Here is a 23,799-nt window from a genome sequence, read left to right on the forward strand (position 1 = left end):
ATTGATTCACCTTCTGCTCCCAGAGATAAAACATGTGGATCGCATTGTGAAGACTTGTTTTCATGCTTTCAATCAGTGATGTAATAATAGAGTAGACCCAACAACTGCAGCTGCAGCCCAGGAGAACCAAGCTCCTAGTGTGGGGCCTGACTCATATTCATATTAATGGTAGATTTGAAACATTAGTTCATCTTTCAAAAGGCTTGAAAAGGTTGGATGCCCTAAAAATAAGTGTTGTGGGAAACCAGGTGGATCTGGCTATGTTACTGGTTTTGATATAAAAGAATATGTTCCCAAAAGAAAACATAGTGATTGTCTCACCTCTGTAGGAGATCCAACATACTTTGTGCACATGTATAGTTAGCCTAACTCCTACAGCATGTGAGATATGCAACCAAATGTATCTTTCACTATGGGGCTCATTTAGCAATTCCACAGGCTCAAGTGCTTGAACCTTTTTTGATGCTTTAGGTACCTACCGTCCTTGGAGCAGTTCCACCTGTGTCACTGGTGGTGGAAGCCATACTAGAAGACAGAAGCCAAAATAGGGTCCTCCAGACCTGTATAACTCAGCCTTATGCCTTTATATGGTCACAGACCCCCTCTGTGACTTCTAATATCCTTATCATTTACAGTAGGGGGTACATTATCCCTTATAATACATGAGCGATACTCAGAGTTCCCTGTATAACTTAGCCTGCAGCCTTCTGCTATGTTGAGGATAACTAGGTGGAAATTAAAGCAGAAGTTTTTGTGAACCTGCAGGATCCCAGTTCTTCCAAGTTTGGGTGGTCATTGGATGTCCTGGGAGTGACAGATGCCTTAGCTTCCACTACTTCCTCTTAGATTGCTCAATGGGGGCGACATCCAAATCAACTTAAAAGTCCATGACAGATGCCCTTGAAGGATGTCCATGAAAGCCAAATTTCCCTAACTAGGGGATCAGCCTAGGTGTGGTCATCCCATTCCCAATGCCAGTATCATGCAGGGAACTGTCCAATGTATTATGGAAAATTAATGGCATTAGAGGTTTTGGTGGTGGCAACAACCCTTAGTGTACAAGTCATCTTCTTAGGATAGATATGGAAAATGGATTCAGGGATTTTTCTTGATAGTATCTGTCATATGAGGTATTTTGTCCTTTACTGACTTCCCATAAACCCCAAGGAGAATGTTGTCCTGTTCCTCGTGAATAAATTGTTTAACTGCTATGAAATGCCTTGACCCAACCAGGATGGTTGTGCTTTGTCTGCATGCTCAGAGTCTTGGCTGAGGGGTCCAATTGCCTTTCTTCCTGGGAATACCCTCAATGTATAAATGTATTACTTGAGAATGTCCGTATCTTTTACTCAAAGGCTGTTTAGTGTCCTCCTTGCAAGCACAACTACCATAGTGTTGAGTACTCAAAGACTCTATGTAAAGATGTAGAAGACTATTTGATGAGCACATTGACATGGTCAGCTTTTCTCCTGCCCCTTAACATTGAGTGTTGGTCTGTGCAACACCATACGTAATTGTGATAGGGAACAGGACAATAAAGTCTTAGTTAGGCCTCTTTTGTATCTAACGTAGGATGGCTTAACCTAAGGCTCTTCGGCTTCTGTTCAGCTCCTAGAAGCCATCCATCACCTTGTCTAATGGTGGGGTGCTGGTAGCTGTACTTCTACAACAGTTGAATTGGCCCAGATTGGGCAACTCCATTATAAAGTATTATTGGCTTCATCTTGCCCTACTTCTGCTATGTAACCTTGCTGTGTTGTCAACTTTCCATATTCTATGCACCATCATCAGTTCTTCTTACCTAAAACTGATGGTTTGTGGGGCCCAGTTATGTGGGCATTAAACCCCACTTGCAAGGAGCAGCTAACAATATTAGACCAATGCCCCCACTAAATGCCATATAACTGCAAATCTCAGCAATACAGAGAATCATTTCTCAATATAAGGTCCTAGAGAAAACATAGTTTAGCACAAATTCAAAACTAAATCAACATACCCTCAATAAACTCAACCCCAGTCCCTTTCTGCTTCTTGGCTTTATTAACAGCCATTCTGTGTAGTACAACCAGAAGTACAATATAAAAAAAACAACAAACAATGGAGATTACATCATTGCTTATGTGAATATATAATATGATTTATATGCCGGTCTCTTAAAATATAAACACAACCTGTCTTAACTAATTCCATAACAAACAAGGGAAAGTTGTGCTCATCACTATTTTTTAAAACCATTAGGCGGGGGTGCAATGAGGGTGTGACCACAAAATACATATAGTCAACTACAAGAGTCCTCTGCACTCAACCCATTATCAATATATTTAAGACAGAGACATTTGTGCTACTGCTACTAAAAAATGCCTTACCCTTTAAACAACACAGGGATTGTTTGTCCATATATTGCAATATATTTAAGCCGACCAACTAGCTGACGTAGTTGGCCATCTTAAATATATTGCAATATATGGACAAACAATCCCTGTGTTGTTTAAAGGGTAAGGCATTTTTTAGTACCAGTATACACAAAATGTCGCTGTCTTAAATAAATATATTGATAATGGGTTGAGTGCAGAGGACCTCTTGTAGTTAACTAATTCTATACCATCAATGCCTTCCATTTCCATAAGGAATAAAAGAACAGGTGCCCACAGGGTATATAGTCACTGGTGGCAGGCAAAACGAACTGCTGGGCCAATTACTTATTACGTTGTGTTAACCCTCCCTCCATTACTATAGACACCATCTCTCCCTACTAAACCTGCTATCCCACAGTCACACTCCCTTCCCAGAGACTATTATCCACTGTTACTATAGACACCATCTCTCCCTACTATACCTGCTATCCCACAGTCACACTCCCTTCCCAGAGATTATTATACCACTGTAACTATAGGCACCATCTCTCCCTACTATACCTGTTATACCACAGTCACACTCCCTTCCCAGAGACTATTATCCCACTGTTACTATAGGCACCATCTCTCCCTACTATACCTGCTATCCCACAGTCACACTCCCTTCCCAGAGACTATTAGCCCCACTGCTACTATAGGCACCATCTCTCCCTACTATACCTGCTATCCCACAGTCACACTCCCTTCCCAGAGACTATTATCCCACTGTTACTATAGGCACCATCTCTCCCTACTATACCTGCTATCCCACAGTCACACTCCCTTCCCAGAGACTATTATCCACTGTTACTATAGGCACCATCTCTCCCTACTATACCTGCTATCCCACAGTCACACTCCCTTCCCAGAGACTATTATCCACTGTTACTATAGGCACCATCTCTCCCTACTATACCTGCTATCCCACAGTCACACTCCCTTCCCAGAGACTATTATCCACTGTTACTATAGGCACCATCTCTCCCTACTATACCTGCTATCCCACAGTCACACTCCCTTCCCAGAGACTATTATCCACTGTTACTATAGACACCATCTCTCCCTACTATACCTGCTATCCCACAGTCACACTCCCTTCCCAGAGACTATTAGCCCCACTGCTACTATAGGCACCATCTCTCCCTACTATACCTGCTATCCCACAGTCACACTCCCTTCCCAGAGACTATTATCCCACTGTTACTATAGGCACCATCTCTCCCTACTATACCTGCTATCCCACAGTCACACTCCCTTCCCAGAGACTATTATCCACTGTTACTATAGGCACCATCTCTCCCTACTATACCTGCTATCCCACAGTCACACTCCCTTCCCAGAGACTATTATCCACTGTTACTATAGGCACCATCTCTCCCTACTATACCTGCTATCCCACAGTCACACTCCCTTCCCAGAGACTATTATCCACTGTTACTATAGGCACCATCTCTCCCTACTATACCTGCTATCCCACAGTCACACTCCCTTCCCAGAGACTATTATCCACTGTTACTATAGACACCATCTCTCCCTACTATACCTGCTATCCCACAGTCACACTCCCTTCCCAGAGACTATTATCCACTGTTACTATAGGCACCATCTCTCCCTACTATACCTGCAATCCCACAATCACATTCCCTTCCCAGAGACTATTATCCCACTGTTACTATAGACACCATCTCTCCCTACACCAACATGGAGGCCTCAAACCTAAATGCATTTGTAACAGAGGGGCAGTGTATTTGTATTAAAGAAAACAAAAGCCCCTTTAAGCTGTTCCATTTAAGGATACACATATAGTACTACATACTTTTCAGTAGATGAATAACTGGCCCTTTCATGTTTCCTCAGTAGTAGTAATCACACTTTACCTGTTCTGATCCCAAAACCCGACTGTCCTATTAAAAAAATATTAAATAATAATTTTAGGGAAAATTCCCCTGAAAATATAAAGATAATATTGCTCATCTCATTAAAAAATATATTATATTTGTATTTCTCTTGTTATTGACAAAGGCTGTCGTCAGGAGACTCTAAGAGATGCTTCAAAAATATCTACGTTCTTCTGGTGTGCAATAGTGATGGGCGAATAAATTTGGCAGTAGCTATTCCGCGGCGAATTTCCACGTTTTGCCAGCGTCAAAATATTATGGACGCGCATCAGAAAAGTCGCTCTCGTCAAAACTGTCATCCGTCCACACTATTAGAAGCCCATCTACTTTAACGCCGGCGTCAAAATTGACGCGGGTGTTAATTTTTGAGTTTCGCAAATTTTTTACAGTTTCCCGAATTTCATGTGAAATTCGCAAATTTTTCGGTGAAGCGAAACGGGAGAAATTCACCCATCACTAGTGTGCATATATTTGAACTGAATGACAGCCTATCAGAGTTCTAGAAATGTAATGAGTTTTCGCAGTGAATAATAGACGGAGGCTTTGTCAGAGTAGTGTAGAGAGAGAGATTCTGAGACAAATTGCAATTTGAATTTTTTATTATTTGTGATTTTTGAGTTATTTCGCTTTTTATTCAGCAGCTCTCCAGTTTGCAATTTCAGCCATCTGGTTGCTAGGGTATACATTCCTCTAGCAACCATGCATTGATGTGAATAAGAGACTGGAATAGGAATAGGAGAGGCCTGAATAGAAAGATGAGTAATAAAAAGTAGCGATAACAATACATTTGTAGCCTTACAGAGCATTTGTTTATTTAGATGGGGCAGTGACAGTCAGAGGAAGAAGGAAATAATTCTAAAACTATGAAAAAGAAATAATGATGACCAAGTGAAAAGTTGCTTAGAATTAGCCATTCTATACCATACTAAGGGGCCGATTCACTAACTTCGAGTGAAGGATTCGAAGTAAAAAAACTTCGAATTTCGAAGTGTTTTTTGGGCTACTTCGACCATCGAATGGGCTACTTCGAACTTCGACTACGACTTTGAATGGAAGGATTCGAACTAAAAATCGTTCGACTATTCGACTATTCGATAGTCGAAGTACTATCTCTTTAAGAAAAAACTTCAACCCCCTAGTTCGCCATCTAAAAGCCACCGAAGTCAATGTTAGCCTATGGGGAAGGTCCCCATAGGCTTTCCTAAGTTTTTTTGGTCGAAGGATAATCCTTCGATCGTTGGATTAAAATCCTTCAAATCGTTGGATTCGAAGGATTTAATCGTTCGATCGAAGGATTATTCCTTTGATCGTTCCATCAAACTATTTGCGCTAAAAATCCTTCGAAGTCGAAGGATTTTAATTCCCAGTCGAATATCGAGGGTTAATTAACCCTCGATAATCGACCCTTGGTGAATCGGCCCCTAAGAGTTAACTTAAAGTTGACCCATCCCTTTAACATATTTTATTTTCTTTAGCCCTAGTGATCTCTTGCCTCCTCATCTTCCTTTTCACGGTTTTACTATCTTATTCTTCCAGCAATTGCTTTATTATTTTACTTTTTTGCCTTTCTTTAGAGTGTTTCTCTATTTTCTTCACTCTTCCCCCTCTTTCTTGTGCTCTCCTTTTTGTCTTCTTTCTCTTCTGCTCTTTTTCCAATTTTTTTTCTCATGGCTCTCTCTCTCTTCAGCTATAAGTTTGTGCATAGTTATACAAGTATGGGATCTGTTATCCGGAAACCCGTTATCCAGAAAGCACCAAATTACAGCAAGGCTGTCTCCCATAGACTCCATTTTTTCAAAATAATCCAAATTTTTAGAAATTATTTCCATTTTCTGTGTAATAATAAAACAGTAACTTGTACTTGATCCCAACTAAGATATAATTAATCCTTATTGGAGGCAAAACCAGCCTATTGGGTTTATTTAATGTTTATATGATTTTCTAGTAGACTTAAGGTATGAAGATCCAGATTACGAAAAGATTTCTTATCCAGAAAACCCCAGATCCCAAGCATTCTGGATAACAGGTCCCATAGCTGTACTAATTGTCCTACTGTTGCAATCTTTCAGCAGCATTCAGAGTTGATGTTCAAATTGATTTTTTAGCCACACGTGGAAAAACGGGAATTTCGATCGTGATTGAAGTTTTTTGCCTTGAATAACCCATTCAAGATTTTTCATGAACACATATCTATTAGGGGGAATATAAAAAAAACCCTCAAATGCGGAAAAAAATGTCAAAAAAATCAGTTTAGTCTCCGGGTCATAAATGGTCCAGATTCCATTGCTGCAAGTTTTGGGGGAAACTGAATGTACTTCTCTCTATTTTGCTCTGAATCAGAAAAACCCGTTGCCCTGTTTTCCTATTTTAACATCCTCTCTGACTCACAATCCGTATCATCTCTTTTGAGAACATTTTATTGTTATATTCCATTTCATTACACTACAAATGAGAAGGTGACATCGAGCAGAGAAATTACAAAATCAAAAATTGAAACAATTTAATACAAATGCATAAACCGAGAACGGCAGATTTAATTCCGGTAATAACCAAATCTAATAGATGTGCTGCAGTTTGATAAATGTTTTTATTCTGTTGCACAGCTTTTAAATAGACAGCAGACAATTTTGCTACCCATCGAATATTCTATACTAGCATTAGACTAGACTAGTGTTCACCCTAAATTGTATTCTAATGGGGGTTCCCAAAAAGGGGACGTGTAGCATTGGGAAGGGCTCCCAGCCTGAAGGTCAGTTAGGGTAAGATGTCGCTACCTTTAATTGTTCCTGGAACAGTGTTGGACTGGCCCACCGGGATACCAGGAAAACTCCCGGTGGGCCCAGGTGTCAGTGGGCCTCTTGCTTGCTTGGCCTATTTCATGTTTATTCCCTATTTCTTTTTGGGAAACAAGAGGTTTAATAATGGAAGAATAGAGTAGAGTGAGACGAGGAGAATAAAGAGGTTGAGTGAGGAGAGGAGCTACTATATAGTAGTTTGGAAAGAGGGCCCTCAGCCTAAGGTTTTCTGGTAGGCCGCTGGTATCCTAGTCCAACACTGGATGAATGGCTCATAGACAAGTATGTTCCTATATCTTTAGCACTGTTATAACCTAACCCAACCTCCAATGGCAGCTTCTGCTGAAAGATACAGCAACTACTGTTCTAGAGGATTCATCCTCGTTGTTGAATAACCTCTGCCTTAAAGGAGAAGGAAAGGTAATAACCAGCATCGGACTTGGGTTCAGTGTCCTGCCAGGGCTCCTCTTTGGACATAACCCTCTGTCCATCCCTTGATGCTATTATACACCTTTTATCTAATCCTGCACAGTGAGCAAGCCTTAGTCAACAGGGTCCATGAAGGCCATGGCCCACAGGGTTTTTTTTTGACCAGCCTGATCCTGTTAATATCAATGAGAGCGTGCCTAACAACTTGGCACCCCTAGTCACTTTTTCCCTGGACTGGAACTCCTCTTCTCAAAAAAATGAAGAATCCTGGTTTACTGTTTCCTAAGCACCTCACCACCAATTCTTTCATTGAAGGCCTCTGTGCCAATTCTAGTAATACACAGTATAGAAACCTCACAAAGATTTCTGTATTGAGAATATACCTTCACATGACTACGGGGGACACTTGTGCCAACCCAAGGTAGCAGGTAAGCAACTAGAATCACTGGGGGGTCCTTGGCAAATTGGCACCCCCCACAATTTTTTTTACCTTTTTCTCTCCCTTTGTAAGGAAGTCTTTCAGGTGCACAAGACTATTCTGATATTCACATGATGCACCATATACACCAGTGATCCCCAACCAGTAACTCTTGAGCAACATGTTACTCCCCAACCCCTTGGATGTTGATCCCAGTGGCCTCAAAGCAGCTGCTTATTTTTGAATTCCAGGCTTGGAGACAAGTTTTGGTTGTATAAAAACCAGGTGCACTGCCAAACAGAGACTCATGTAGTTGCCAGTCCACAAACGGGCTACCAGATAGGCAACCATATCCTTTATTTGACACCCCAGGGACTTTTTCATGCTTGTGTTGTTCCCCAACTCTTTTTACATTTGAATGTGGCTCATGGGTAAAAAAAGGTTGGGGCTCCCCGAGTTTGCCCCATAGCAAGCCCCATTATTACATGCCATCCCACCAATCAGTCAGTAGTACTGCAGTTCACCACATGGAGTCATAGGTGAGCTACTACTACTCCTTTTGCTGTTTTGTGGTTTCCAGTACAGTGAATGACATTACAAATAAATATTGCATGCTATCAGAGGACATCCCATGCCCAAGCCATGAATATCATTTTCTCTGAATTTTGTCCCTTTCTTCGGGGAACAATATCATGAAAAAATTAAATTCACACTATAAGGCTCTTTGGTTCTAAAAGGAACAAAACATAAATTACAGTGGTGCATCCAAGAAGTCATTGATGATGATTGTTATGGGAAAGGCACCAATGTTGATATAATGAGACCAGGTGCAGAGTGGTGGCTAGTATGACTTTAAGGCATGCCAAATAGGGATGTAGCGAACTGTTCTGCGGCGAACTTGTTCGCGCGAACATCGGCTGTTCGCGTCCGCCGCAAGTTCGCGAACGTCGCGCGACGTTCGCCAATAGGCGTTCGCGTCAAAATCGTTCGACCATTCGATCGCTAAAATCGAACGATTTTCGTTCGATTCGAACGAAAATCGTTCGATCGAACGATTAAAAATCCTACGATCGTTCGAATCGAACGATTTTCGGATGTTCGAAGTTCGCGAACAGTTCGCGAACTGTTCGCTTTTTTTGCCGGTGTTCGCGAACGGCGTTCGCGAACACATACTCGGCGGTTCGCTACATCCCTAATGCCAAATAATTACTTGCTATTATATTACACAAGAGCCAGAAATAACCAGTAAAATATATGCTTAATGCTGTCATCATCTGCAGTTATTGCTGATCTAAAGTTGGGTTAAAGTGACCTATTTTGCAAGGACATTGAGGGCCACTTTGAATCAATAATACACTTCCAGTTAGATGTTCCCCAAGAGCTCCATCAAAGCTATTTTAGTCCTTATTAGCCCATATATCGAACCATTACTCATTGTTATTGACTTGTTAGTCTATACTAGGCACGTGGTTTAGTCCCAACAGTTCACGTGACTATAGGAATCCTGTGCCCTATAAATATTTTAACAGCAAAAGGTAGTGTTTCTGGAGAATCGGAATCTCAAATGACTTCCTAGCATTGGGGGGGGGGGTTATAAATAATGCAACATTTAGGAACCTATTTATTAAACCTTGATCTTTTCTGGTCGAGTTTTTAAACGGGAGAAACCTCTCAAATTCTGAATTGAATTTTTAGAGGGGAAAAAAAACTCAAACTCATTTTTTTTTTAGATTTATTATACCCCGACGCGGAAAAAATATCAGAATTTGAAAATACTTCAGCTGAAATGTGTAAAAGTCAATGGCAGATGTCCCTTTTACAATTTGAAGATGTTTTGTGCCATCGTGATCTGCATTGGTTTATGTTGAAAAAAGTCTGGGTTTTCCGGCAACCATTCGAAAAAGTTGTACGATTCCAGCGTCAAATTTGAACGATTTGAATTGTTGCATGATTTTGAAATTTTGTTTTTTAGGTCAATCTGTGGATGGGCAGGCTCGGATTTGTGGCGAGATTTTTATATTTGTATATTTTAATTAATTACATGGCATTCATGGTTTTAGAGAAAATAAGTTTATTTGTGGTTTAGAAAACCCTCTAAAGGCAATAAATTTTATTTTTTTTAAATTATCAGTTATACCAGACTGTCAGTCAAACAATGGCACTGTCAGTTACATGAATTGAAGACACTGTCAGTTACATGTAGAGACTGACAGTCACATGATGGCACAGTAAGTCTAGGGTTGGACTGGGATTTCCGGGGCCCACCAAGACTGACTTCAAGGGCCCAATACCCATCACAGCACCCTGCCCCATACATTTTTAACTCAATTCCTCCTATGATCAGGGAGAGGGAATGGTCTGGGCACAGTAGCGATAGTACTGGCGGGGAGATGGGATGGTCCCGGCACAGTAGAGAGTCTAGATCTGGCAGAGGAGCTGGCCTGGATCTGGGTGGTGGAACGGGCCTGGGTTGGCTGGGAATCTCTAAAAATGTGTGGTTTCCTATTTTTTTTTAAAAAGCTTGAAAAATGTGAGATGTTTTAAGTATAGAAACCAAGAAAACCACTAACAAAAACTTTGCCAGGTTGTCAAGGTCCAATAGACCTTAGAGGTTTTTGAATCTTTTTTCTGCAAGGAATTATCTGGAAAAACTAGAATTTTTAGAGGTTTTCAATATATTGGTATTCGTACATTTTTTTATTCAGATCTTTTCATAAATGTCATGTCATTCGTAGTTTTAGAGTTTTTGAATTTAGCCAAAAATCTCTAAAATCACTAAAATCCTACCTTTGATAAATATGCCTCCATATATGGAGAATGGCACCAAAAGCCAATAAGCATGAAGCACTGAAGGGTTTGGAACAATGATTATAGGGCAGATTTACTCGAGGGCGAAGTGGCTAACGCTAGTGTCAATTCGTTAGCGTTACCGCCCGCAGGCGTCACTTCGGTAGTGAAAGAGATAGACGCTAGCGGTCATTCACACTCTATCTCCAGACGACAACTCGCTCTGGCGAATGGACGTTACTCAAATTCAATGAAATGCCGATTTTACTGAACGTTACCTCTTCCGCCAGACCTGCCTTCGCCAGCTCAGACCAGGTGAAGTGCATAGATATTCCTCATTCTTCTGTTACTTACATCATATTTTTTAGTCCAAAAAAACGCTTTTCCTTTTTTCAGAGTGGTAGCCTGCAAAAGTCCTTAAAAATTTTTTTGGGTAACAGGGTTCCCCAATACATTTTATAACATATGGAACATTAACCATACAGTGGGCTCATGTGTAGGGCAATATAACAACTATTGTCTTTATTAAAGTTCCCTGGACATGGGGGCCGATTCACTAACTTCGAGTGAAGGATTCGAAGTAAAATAACTAAGAATTTCGAAGTGTTTTTTGGGCTACTTCGACCATCGAATGGGCTACTTCGACCTTCGACTACGACTTCGACTTCGAATCGAAGGATTCGAACTAAAAATCGTTCAACTATTCGACCATTCGATAATCGAAGTACTGTCTCTTTAAAAAAAACTTCGACCCCCTAGTTCGCCATGTAAAACCTACCGAACTCAATGTTAGCCTATGGGGAAGGTCCCCATAGGCTTTCCTAAGTTTTTTTGATCGAAGGATATTCCTTCGATCGTTGGATTAAAATCCTTCAAATCTAACGATTCGAATGATTTAATCGTTAGATCGAAGGAATAATCCTTCAATCGTTCGATCGTACTATCCGCGCTAAATCCTTCGACTTCGATATTCGAAGTCGAAGGATTTTAATTCCCAGTCGAATATCGAGGGTTAATTGGTGAATCGGCCCCCTAATGTGTAATGTAATGTATTTGTTGCATCATATACGTCCATTCAACTTTCAATTTCCCACCGTATGCAAATCAACCTGAGCGCAAGTCCTCTAGTGAATGTGCGCTAGGCAGGAATGAACGCTAGCGCATCTTCGCTTTCAATTGCTCGCATTGCCGAAGTAACGATAGCGAAACGTTGCCAGCGTTCGGAGCCCACGAAGAAACTCTGCGTTCATACAGTTAATTAGCGATGTCTGAGCGAGTTTTCGCCTGGCGAAGTGTATCGATGGCTGCAAAGCGAATTTTCACCCTCAAGTAAATCTGCCCCTAAAATGGGAATGAATGTTACAAGCTACTCTTTCCCATAGGTGCAGCAACCAAATTCTTTCTTTTTTGCCCCAGCTTTTCTTTCATGCAATAAAATACTTTTTTCCCTTCCAAATATCAAACCCAGACCATGATTTCAATGTCAGACCTGCTGAATGATGTGTGGAGATTAACTGGCCTCCCACTGTTGCTGAAAGATGCTGAGAGTTACTTTAAACACATTAAAGGCCCCAAGAGCGGAGGGTAAATGGTGTCAAGTAAATATTAGGGACATTTACAGCTGGTGCGAACCCAACGCAACTTAAAGCTCACCAGATGTCGATGAACTACAATTCACAGCATTGTTACCAGAATATCCTGAGAGTTGCAGTTCAACACCATAGGCTGTGCAAGCCCATTAAACATCTGATTCATATGAATGCATTTATATTCTGTTTATTTACAGTTCCCCGCCAATTACGAGGGGATTTGATATTGTGTACAAGGAACATTCCTTCTCTGTATATTTGCATTTAGACACATGGGTGGGAATTGTTCTGTATTTAAAAATCACGGCTACAAAAAAAAAGAAAAAAAACAAAGGGGGGAAAAAATCATGTCAAAACATTTCCAAAAGAAAACATCAAATTGCAATATTTACATTTTCCCATCGTTTAGCATATTCCTCAGAGGTCCTCAGTTATTCCGTCTTAATAAAAAAGAATTTTTTAGCGTTCACAATATCTTCGATAGAATCTGCTTCCTGCACTGCTGACCTGATATTTGTCACAATCGAGATCTTATTTTTATTACTAGTGAGGGGCGAATATATTCGCCAGGCGTGAATTTGCGGCAAATTTGCGCGTTTCAGCCACGAAAATTCGATGGCGAATAAGTTTTTTGGACGACGACGCATTTTCGCAAAAAAAACGGACGCTGGCGTAAAAAAAACGGACGCCAGCATCAAAAACGGATGCCAGCGTCAAAAACGAGACGGCGGCGCCGTTTTGCGAATTTTTTGCCGTTTTGCGAATTCTCACGAAATTTTCGAATTTTTCGCCGAAGTAAAGTGGTGCAAATTCGACCATCACTATTTATTACATACACCCAAAAACAATCCCAAACCCACTTGAAACCTAGGAATTACTTATTTTTTAATAGGAAAACCCTCCGTTTTCTGAGTACTTGATCGCAAAAGTGTTTTTTGTAACGAGCCATTCATCCAAAAAGTGCTGCACAATTTCACCGACAATTTCTATCCACCACATTCAAAGAGCTGTAAGATTATCTTTTCACAAACAATTTTCCATTAAAAAAAAAAAAAGTGGAGTAGAAAAAAAAAACTCTCCTAGGCACTGAATTCGATTGAATTATTGTAAGAGGCTGATGTATTAAAATTCAAGATTGTGAGTCCAAGGCAAGTCCAATCGGACCACACTCCTCTCCAAAAATCTCAGGCTTACACCAGGGGTGAAACCAGGGAAAGGTTTCCACCCTAGGCACTTTTCCACAGTTCCACCCTAGGCACTTCTTCTGCCTACACCTAGAGGCAGATTTATCAAAAGTCGAAGTGAAAACTTGAATTAAAAAAATTTAGAATTTCGAGCTAATTTTTGTGTACTTTGACTACGGAATAGTGCAAATTCGATTTGAATTTTAAAAAAAATTGAAAATTCGAAAATCGGAATTTATCATGTATTGTCTCTTTAAAAATTCGACTTTGGCCATCTAAAACCTGCTGAATTGCTGTTTTAGCCTATGGGGGACCTCCTAGAACCTATTTGGAGTCAATTGGTGGACTCTGAAAAATCGACTCATACGATTCGAATTTTATTACATTTTCGGTTGGTCTTTTTGAATTCGAATTTCGAAGTTTTTCAAATTTTAAATTCGACCCTTGATAAATCTGCCCCCTAGTTCCTCTTCCCGGCCAAACACTATTATTACTGATGGGCGAATAAATTAGCCAGGTGCGAATTCACGGCGAATTTCCCGTTTTGCCGCCGGCGAATAAGTTCACGAAACTGCAAAATTCACAAGTGTCAAAAAAAAAATTGGATGCACGTCAGTATAGTCGTTCGAGTCAAAACTGTCACGCGTCAACATTATTCGGACGCCCATTGACTTTAATGCGGGCATCAAAATTGACATGAATTGACGCGGCCATCAAGATTTGAATTTCCCAAATTTTTCACCATTTAATTCGCGAATTTTTTGGCAAAGCGAAACGGGACAAATTCGCCCATCACTCACTATTATTAAATTATTATTATTATAATTTTTACATTTTTCGCATGAGATTTGATAAACACCAGAAAAGCAATTAAACAAACTATGAGCAACCCTCCCCCCACTTTCTGCAGGAAAGTGACCCCTCATTTTCAAGGACTGAGGTCGCACAACTTTTTGAAAAATTAAAGTTGCAGATAGGGGTATAAAAAATATCTGACAATAAATAATGTCTTCCGTTTTTGCGAACACGCCTGTAAAGGAATTCAAGCAAACTCTGCATTGGAATTCCAACCAAACTAAGGCCACGCACTGAATGGATTGACAGGACGGACAAACTGGTTCTTTCCTGCTGTCAAATTCTTTGTTTCTATAATAAATCCAAGAGTGGGTATTACTTCGGGGCACATTTACAAAGCTCGAGTGAAGGATTCGAATTAAAAAAACTTCGAATTTCGAAGTGTTTTTTGGGCTACTTCGACCATCGAATGGGCTACTTCGACCTTCGACTACGACTACGAATCGAACGATTCGAACTAAAAATCATTCGACTATTCGACCATTCGATAATCGAAGTACTGTCTCTTTAAGAAAAACTTCGACCCCATACTTCGGCAGCTAAAAGCTACCGAAGTCAATGTTAGCCTATGGGGAAGGTCCCCATAGGCTTGCCTGAATTTTTTTGATCGAAGGATATTCCTTCGATCGTTGTATTAAAATCCTTCGAATCGTTCGATTCGAAGGATTTAATCGTTCGATCGAACGAATAATCCTTCGATTGTTCGATCGTAGGATTAGCGCTAAATCGTTCGACTTCGATATTCGAAGTCGAACGATTTTAGTTCCTAGTCGAATATCGAGGGTTAATTAACCCTCGATATTCGACCCTTAGTAAATCTGCCCCTTCCTTCGTATGTATATCTGTATTTGAGTCCCAAGAGTACATAGAGTGGAGAATTCCTTTGATAATGAAGGCAGGGAATAAGAACTCTTTGCAATTATAATTGAGTAGAATATTTGAAAGTGAAGTTGAGCAACTTGTAACCCAATATAATTGCAAGGGACTGGAGAGACAAGGGGGCAAATTCACTAAGCGCCGAACGCTAGCGTCAATTCGCTAGCGTTGGGCATTTTCGTTACTTCGCAAATTCACTAACGAACGCTGGCGTAGATTCGCTAGTGTTACTTCGCACCCTTACGACTGGCGAATTTTCTCTACGGACGTAACTAGACAAATTCACTAACGCGCGCATTGTACTGAACGCTACCTTTTACGCTAGTCTTCCTTCGCCACCTCAGACCAGGCGAAGCGCAATAGAGTAGATAGGGATTGCTTCAAAAAAAGTCAAAATTTTTTCTAAGTCCCAAAAAACGCTGGCGTGTTTTCTATATTATAGGTGATAGGCTGAAAAAGATTTTTGGGGCTCCCCTCCTTCCCCCCTACATTTCCTGACTCATGGCAACTTACCTATACAGTGGGCACATGTGTAGGGCAAAATAAAATTTTTATTTGATGTTTTGAAGGTTTCCCAGGCTTGTGTAGTGCTGATACATATTCCTCCATTGAAATTTGAATTTGGCGCCGTATGCAAATGAACCATCGCTAGCGAAACTTCGCTTCGCTTGGCGAATCAACGCTAGCGCAACTTTGCAAACTTACGCTACCCCTGTGCGCAACTTCGGATTTTAGTGAATTTGCGGAGCGCTGGCGAAACTACGCCTGGCGAAGTGCGGCGAAAGCGCGCAAAGTTGCGCCTGGCGCAACTTCGAATCTTAGTGAATTTGTCCCAAGGGGTCTCGTCCCCAAGATCTGAAATGTAAGGCAACTAAGCAGCAGCACAGAGGTGAACAAATCAACCAATCAGCCGTGTGCTAACCAAAAAATTCTGAAATCTATATACATTTGTAAGTTACCAAGCACAATAATTTGCAGGACAATCTCATTTTATTGAAGCAGTTGTCTCAATTCTATTCAAAGCAGAACTTTAGGGATTCAGTTATGATGCACATTAATAGGGTTCTTTTTTTTTTCTTTCCTCGTCAGACAATTATTCGTGGAACGTGCTCTGAAAACCTTTCTTTGACTGCCCTGTTGGAGAGGTACTGCGAGGCCCTGTCTGCTCTCTATAATATCACAGGTAACATCGCTCTATCAACACTTTCTCTTTCCTGGGTGTTGAGTTTGTGTCATAAATACACAGTGGCTCACCTGTTACTGAATTACAACTAGTCTTTATATGGAGGAAACCAGTGTATTTTCTCAACAGGCTGATCTTGTCCATGTTTTTTTAGTCACTACATTTTAGTGCTGAATGGGGTTCTCCAAGGTGATAGTTTTTTCTAGACTAAATCAGGTAAAGAGTGTTGAACCAAATATGCATTCTGCCAAGACAATAATGAAGATTGAGGTTCCATCCTTCACGTTCCATCTAGGCATCAACAAAAGGCTTTCTAAGAAGTTGGAGCGGTTTGGGCAGATGGATCAATGATCAAACCCCTTTAATTTCTAAAAGGAGAACTTTCACAAAAATTTAAATTTAATATAATCTTCCTCATACTGAAATAAGAAACTTTCTATATACAATCAATTAAAGGGATCCTGTCATCGGAAAACATGTTTTTTTCAAAACACATCAGTTAATAGTGCTGCTCCAGCAGAATTCTGCACTGAAATCCATTTCTCAAAAGAGCAAACAGATTTTTTTATATTCAATTTTGAAATCTGACATGGGGCTAGACATTTTGTCAATTTCCCAGCTGCCTCTGGTCATGTGACTTGTGCCTGCACTTTAGGAGAGAAATGCTTTCTGCCAGGCTGCTGTTTTTCATTCTCAATGTAACTGAATGTGTCTCAGTGGGACATGGGCTTTTACTATTGAGTGTTGTTCTTAGATCTACCAGGCAGCTGTTATCTTGTGTTAGGGAGCTGCTATCTGGTTACCTTCCCATTGTTCTTTTGTTTGGCTGCTGGGGGGGGGAAAGGGAGGGGGGTGATATCATTCCAACTTGCAGTACAGCAGTAAAGAGTGATTGAAGTTTATCAGAGCACAAGTCACATGACTTGGGGCAGCTGGGAAATTGTCAAAATGTCTAGCCCCATGTCAGATTTCAAAATTTAATATAAAAAAATCTGTTTGCTCTTTTGAGAAATGGATTTCAGTGCAGAATTCTGCTGGAGCAGCACTATTAACTGATTCATTTTTTTAAAAAAAAATTGTTTTCCCTTGACAGTATCCCTTTAAATAAACTGCATTGTTTCTGAAATGATCAAGTTTATGTTCACTATTCCTCTCTCAGCATCTGTTTCTCTTCATTCTCTCTTCATGCAGCAGTTGGGTGTCAGATATTCATTGACAGTTAGATCCAATATATCTTATAGGGGGGCTCCTTTCCTAGCAGATGAATTAGAGCTCATTCAAATAACTGATTCCAGTACAAACAAAATCTAACAAAATAACTGCCTTTTGCACAAATCCTGCATGTAGAGAGACATGATGTCTGGTGAGTTTAATAGAGTGAGCTCTAATACATCTGCTAGGAAAGGAGCCCCCTATAAGATATATTGGATGTAAATGTCAATGAATATCTGACACCCTACTGCTGGCGAATTGATTTTTCCATCACATTGATTTTTCCATCACCATCACATAATGGGAATTGTAGTTGTACTAGCTTGAAGCCACACATTGGAGATCCCTGGCAATGAAACTAAATTATCATATCTGCAATAAAAAATGGATTGTGTGGTCCACACACTTGAGGGGTTATTTATAAAAGCTTGAATTTATCCCAATATTTTTTGCTACAAACTCCGATCAAATCTGCTCGGGTTTTTTACGCTTATTTATGATCACATTTTCCTGAAAATTTGCTTTGCGGGAAAAATCAGATTTTCACTATTTTTTCTGACTTTTCATCCGATTTTCAAGTTTTTTTTTTTGGATTTTTCACCCAAAACTCCGATTTTTGCCTAAAAACTTTGGGGTATTGCACGAAACCCAGTGCACATCAAAAAATCATTTGGTCTTCTCCCATTGACTTATATGCAACCTCGACAGGTCTGAGATGCCGGATTTTCAGATCCAGACTTTTCCATCCTCAGGGTTCAATAAATTCCGAAAAAGATTGTGATTTTTTAAAAGTCTGATTTTATAAAACAAAATCGAAATTTTTCATGATTTTTGCATTCAGAGTTTATTAAATAACCCCCTTGGTCTTCCAGACCACGCCAAGGTACTGCCAGATACAATCTAAATTCACCCAAAGCCTTTCGAACTTTCGGCTAAGCTCCACCCATTTGGCTGAATCAGGACTCTCCTACCTATATATATAAGGATAGTATGTTGATTTCTATGTTTACAAGTGCAACTAAATTGTTTTTTATAGAAACGTATGGCTGTTTATGTAATTAAGATGTGTTGCCTATGATCAAAATCGAAAAGTGATGAACCTCCGGTTGGTGGGATCCGAGTTGCCGATCAGGAAGGTCATTTATAAACAGAAAGCTACAAGGTGCCTTTTGGCCCAAGACAACAGCAAACAGGGATGAAGTAAAGAGGGCACAATAACGTCTGTAATGCACTAGCCATTTATGCACATACATTTTCCACTTCATTTCCCCAGCCCCTAAAGCTCTGGCTCCAGCTCTGTACAGGGCATGTGACTGGTTACTTGTCTATCACGGGCTTGATCTGCGTGACCTTATCTCAGCTAGTAAAGGTTGCCACTGGCACGCATACCAATAACTGCAAAAATAGTCATTGCTTGGAGAGAGAAAAATAAAGAGATACATGAGAGATGACAGCTAGAGATCACTGTACCATATTGTTAATATACCAGAGTGGTAGAAATATATAGAAAAAAAAAAAGTAGAAAAGCAAGTTTTTGAAAATTTCGGAACAGCAACATTTCCATAACATTTTGAGTTTTCTAGTTGCCTTGCCAAAAAAACTTTGTGCCCTGATAAGAAAAAAAACAGCATCTCCAGGTCTTTGGAGGAGAAAAATAATTTTAATTGAGAGATTTGTTGACAAGACTAAATTATACCAAAGTGGCCAATACACCGTTGAATATTTTGAGTATGTATTAAACGCTTTCGCTGAAATGTGTTACGGATAAAAGGGAGATTCTGATCAACTCCGACTGATTTTCCCATCTTTTTTCCAATTTAATTTGATTGCGGAATGAATTATTTTTAATTCGATTTCTATAGAAAACACACTGTAGGTTACAGATATTTTTATGTCCTTGAGAAGTCAAGGTAATTATGAGATAAATGGATCATTTATCTGTATGGGCTACATTATTTTACGTATTTTCCATTAAATAGACACTTTATTGTGCAGAGTTTATGTGCACATAGTACATTTCTTCTGGTTATATTTCTTTTGTCTGCTTGGTTGCTGTGGGTTACTAGAAGTGGCCAAACAAGAGTTTTTATTACATTACCCCCTAAAGGGGTAGTTCACCTTCCAACACTTTTTTTTAGTTCAGTTGGTTTCAGATAGTTCACCAGAAATAAAGACTTTTTCAAATTACTTTCTATTTTCTATGGGTGACCGTTCTTCTAATATGTAATGTAATGTAATTTTTCACCTTTTAAAGCAGCTCTGGGAGGGGGGTCGCCGACCCTCTAAACTTTTCTAAATTGATACATTTAGTTGATCCGTTTCTTATCTTTGTCCCTGCTGAGCAGAGTCTTTGAGTTTCATTACAGGCAGCTGTTGGAATTGATAGAATAGTTGCTAATATTCCAGAGATGCTGCTGAGAAAAGTATCGCAGACAAGTAGTCACATCGATTTTCACTCTTTACAGGGGTGTGCACGTTCTTCAATGGCCACTTTCCATTGGCATCACAAATTGGCAGGAATTTTTGAACAGCACCACTAAACTCTTTATCTTTAAAAAGCCTTTATTTATGATTTCAACGGCACCACAGCAACGTTTCAGGCCATACGGCCTTTTATCAAGCTCGATAAAAGACCGCATGGCCTGAAACGTTGCTGTGATGCCCTTGAAAGCATAAATAAAGGCTTTTTAAAGATAAAGAGTTTGGTGGTGCTGTTCAAAAATTCCTGCCGAGCTGAGAAATGTATCAATTTAGTGTCATATTTATCAAGGGTCGAATTTCGAATTTGAAAAACTTCAAAATTCGAATTCAAAAAGAGCAACTGAAATTAAGTCAAAGGTTTTTTTGGCCGAATAGGTCCGTTTTCGATCAAATAGGTCCGTATTTGGCCAAATTCGAATTGTACAAATCGAAGGAATAGTGGATTTGTTCGAATTCGAATCGAAAAAACTTTGATTTTTCATAGTCCACTAATTGACTCCAAATAGTTTCTAGGAGGTCCCCCATAGGCTAAAACAGCAGTTCGGCAGGTTTTAGATGGCGAATGGTCGAAGTCGAATGACATGATAAATTACAATATTCAAATTATTTAATTTTTTTCAAATTCGAATTGAATTTCAACTTTAAACTTTGTAAAAACGGTAAAAAATAAAAAATGTAAAGTACCGTAACTGAAAAAAGTCTATTTCTGGAGAACAATCTGAAAACAATTGAACTGAAAAAGTGATTGGAAGGTGAACAACCCATTTAAGTATTTACAAACAATGCAACTATTATTACTAATACAGATCTGTGGCAAAACTATCGTTTTCTCAAATCTGCACTAGAATTTCACCCTGCATTTCGATTCTCTTAAATAATTTTCACAAGAGAAAAACCTAGAGAAAAAAATGTCTATTGACTCCAACTCATTTTGCGAATTTTTTGCGAGATTATGCAAATTTTGTAGAGGTTTTAATAATTTGTTACAGATTTGCTCATAACTAATTCTTACGTTATTTCTCAGGCCTGACTTAGACTCATCCTTGTGCCTTTATCTAATTGGTTGTTGCCACCTCCTGATCTAGATTCCAGGGACTTTTTCTCTTTTCCTGGTACTAGAACATTTCTGGGAGGGAGATTCAATTGAAAGGGGTTATTTACTAAAATCTCAATTTATCTCATATTTTATTAAAAAAAAAACCACAACCAAACTCCCATGCTCGATTTGATATTTTTTATTAATAAAATAACTCGAATTAATCGGATTGTCGAAAAACTCAATAAAATCAAGCGATTTGCTCAAATTTCTAAGGCATTTTTCTCGAATCGCTCAATTTTATGGAGTTTTTTGCCTGAAAATCCCAAAAAAGTTGGATTTTCGGGGGTAAACCCAGCACAGACCACAATAACCTCAAATTGAGATAGATGCCTCTGCCATTGACTTATACGGGACCTCAACAGGTCTGAGATGATGGATTTTTGAATTCTGGCTTTTTGCAGCATTGGGGTATAATAAATGTCAAAAAATTCTAGGTTTTTTTCAACAAAAAATACAGGTTTTTGCCCCAAAAAGCCTGACCAGATAAATTTGAGGTTTAGTTAATAACCCAACCAGTTTGGGGGAGATGGAAAAGAAAGAAGAGGAACTAAAAAAGTTGGAGGAGAGAGCAGAAAGCAGAGAGGAGCAAAGAAAGTGAGATGGGCAGTTGGGTCTCAGGGGGCTGGAAGAGGTTGGAAGAAGATTCTAAGAAGCAAAGTGTTTTCCTAGAAGAGGGTGAGGAATTCCCTGGAATAAGAAGGGATCAGGCAGAAAGATTAGGAGAAGAAGGAACATCAGCAGCTCCATCTCTGAAACTCTCAAACTAAATGAATTGAGGAATGGAAAGTTAAACTTTCATGATAATATTGAAGGTTACAGATTGATTCTTTGATTTCATCTGTTTTGTTGTTGTTATTTCTAAGTCTTGATTATCCTGTGGATTATGTATTAATCTGTTACTTTGTGATTGTATGTTGGCACTAAACACAATTCCTACATCATGGGAGTAATCTAGATCATTCTCTTGGATACCCCTCATAAATTTGCAGGGGACATGTACAATGAATAACTTGCAGCTGGTAAAGTAATTTCTTTACCCTGAGGTCGTGATTTCAACAGAGTCAAGATCTTTATCTCTAACCCACAATTAAAACTCCTGGTTCATTCAGTCTCCCATGAGGCCTTTCATCTTGTTATTTCCCTACACTTCATACAACCTCCGCAATTCATTAATTTCATTTATTGTCCCTCCCAGACATGCCATTCATTCAATCATTGTGTTCTTTACTCTGCTTTCCATAAATAAACAGCCAAAATTTCTGCCAGATAATCAGCAAATCTCATTAGTTCCCTCTCCCGCAGTCCTTATAACCTCATTGGTGCACTCTGTAAGAATAACATCTGTCTGTAAGAAAATACATATTAATAAGGCAAATAATTCAGGTAATTTCATTCATTCTTTGTTGGCTAGTGCGGTAACCTTATTCCCACTATCCACTTATCCAGTTCCTCTAAATCTTATCGTTGATTTCACTTAATAGAGTCCATGTTGTGTCCTGCCCTTTTCCTCCCCTCAACAGTCAGTCATTATGTTATAAACTAAACTTCATTCCATGCAAATCTACATATGGTATCTGGTTCCTGGCATTTATTATTTTATATGATACATGAGTAATACTCAGAGTTCCCTGTATAACTCAGCCTGTAGCCTTGTGTCTTTATATGGTCACAGAACAACCCCTCAGTGACTTCTAATATCCTTATCATTTACAGTAGGGGGTACATTATCCCTTATAATACATGAGTGATACTCAGAGTTCCCTGTATAACTCAGCCTGCAGCCTTGTGCCTTTATATGGTCACAGAACAACCCCTCAGTGACTTCTAATATCCTTATCATTTACAGTAGGGGGTACATTATCCCTTATAATACATGAGTGATACTCAGAGTTCCCTGTATAACTCAGCCTGCAGCCTTGTGCCTTTATATGGTCACAGAACAACCCCTCAGTGACTTCTAATATCCTTATCATTTACAGTAGGGGGTACATTATCCCTTATAATACATGAGTGATACTCAGAGTTCCCTGTATAACTCAGCCTGCAGCCTTGTGCCTTTATATGGTCACAGAACAACCCCTCAGTGACTTCTAATATCCTTATCATTTACAGTAGGGGGTACATTATCCCTTATAATACATGAGTGATACTCAGAGTTCCCTGTATAACTCAGCCTGCAGCCTTGTGCCTTTATATGGCCCCAGAAACTCTCAGAGACTTCTAATAGCCTTATAATTTACAGTGATAAATTTACATTGCAGTCCAACCATACTGTGCTTGTGAGGTCTTCTTTACTGGCAGGAGTGCCCAAATGTTTGATAGTTTTGCACCAGTAAATCTTGAGCTGATGATCTCTACATCCCAACAACAGAACATTGTCTTTTTTTCTTAAAGGGGAGAAGCAGAGTTGGACGTGCAGAAGATAAACCCTGAAAATAACATAGACTATTGGTACAATAATACAGTACAATATGTATTTTATACTTTTATTTATATCCCGCCCCCCGAGGTGACCCCTCTGATACTGGTGCCACAAGAACCTGTCAGTCCTACCTTTTTAGATGGCTCTAACAACTAATTACATTTTATGGTCCGGAGCA

The 23,799-nt window shown here is 39.6% G+C and overlaps 1 protein-coding gene across 1 annotated transcript in view; it reads left to right on the forward strand.

Moving 5' to 3' along the window:
- Positions 1-23,799, forward strand: part of crhr2.L (corticotropin releasing hormone receptor 2 L homeolog) — a 191,128-nt gene that overhangs the window by 46,447 nt on the left and 120,882 nt on the right. Inside the window, exon 2 of the mRNA XM_041565759.1 lies at positions 16,314-16,407. Within this exon, the coding sequence (XP_041421693.1) occupies positions 16,314-16,407 (94 nt within the window). The remainder of the gene's footprint in view (positions 1-16,313; positions 16,408-23,799) is intronic.

This window comes from Xenopus laevis, chromosome 6L, assembly GCF_017654675.1.
Source record: "Xenopus laevis strain J_2021 chromosome 6L, Xenopus_laevis_v10.1, whole genome shotgun sequence".
NCBI lineage: Eukaryota > Metazoa > Chordata > Amphibia > Anura > Pipidae > Xenopus > Xenopus laevis.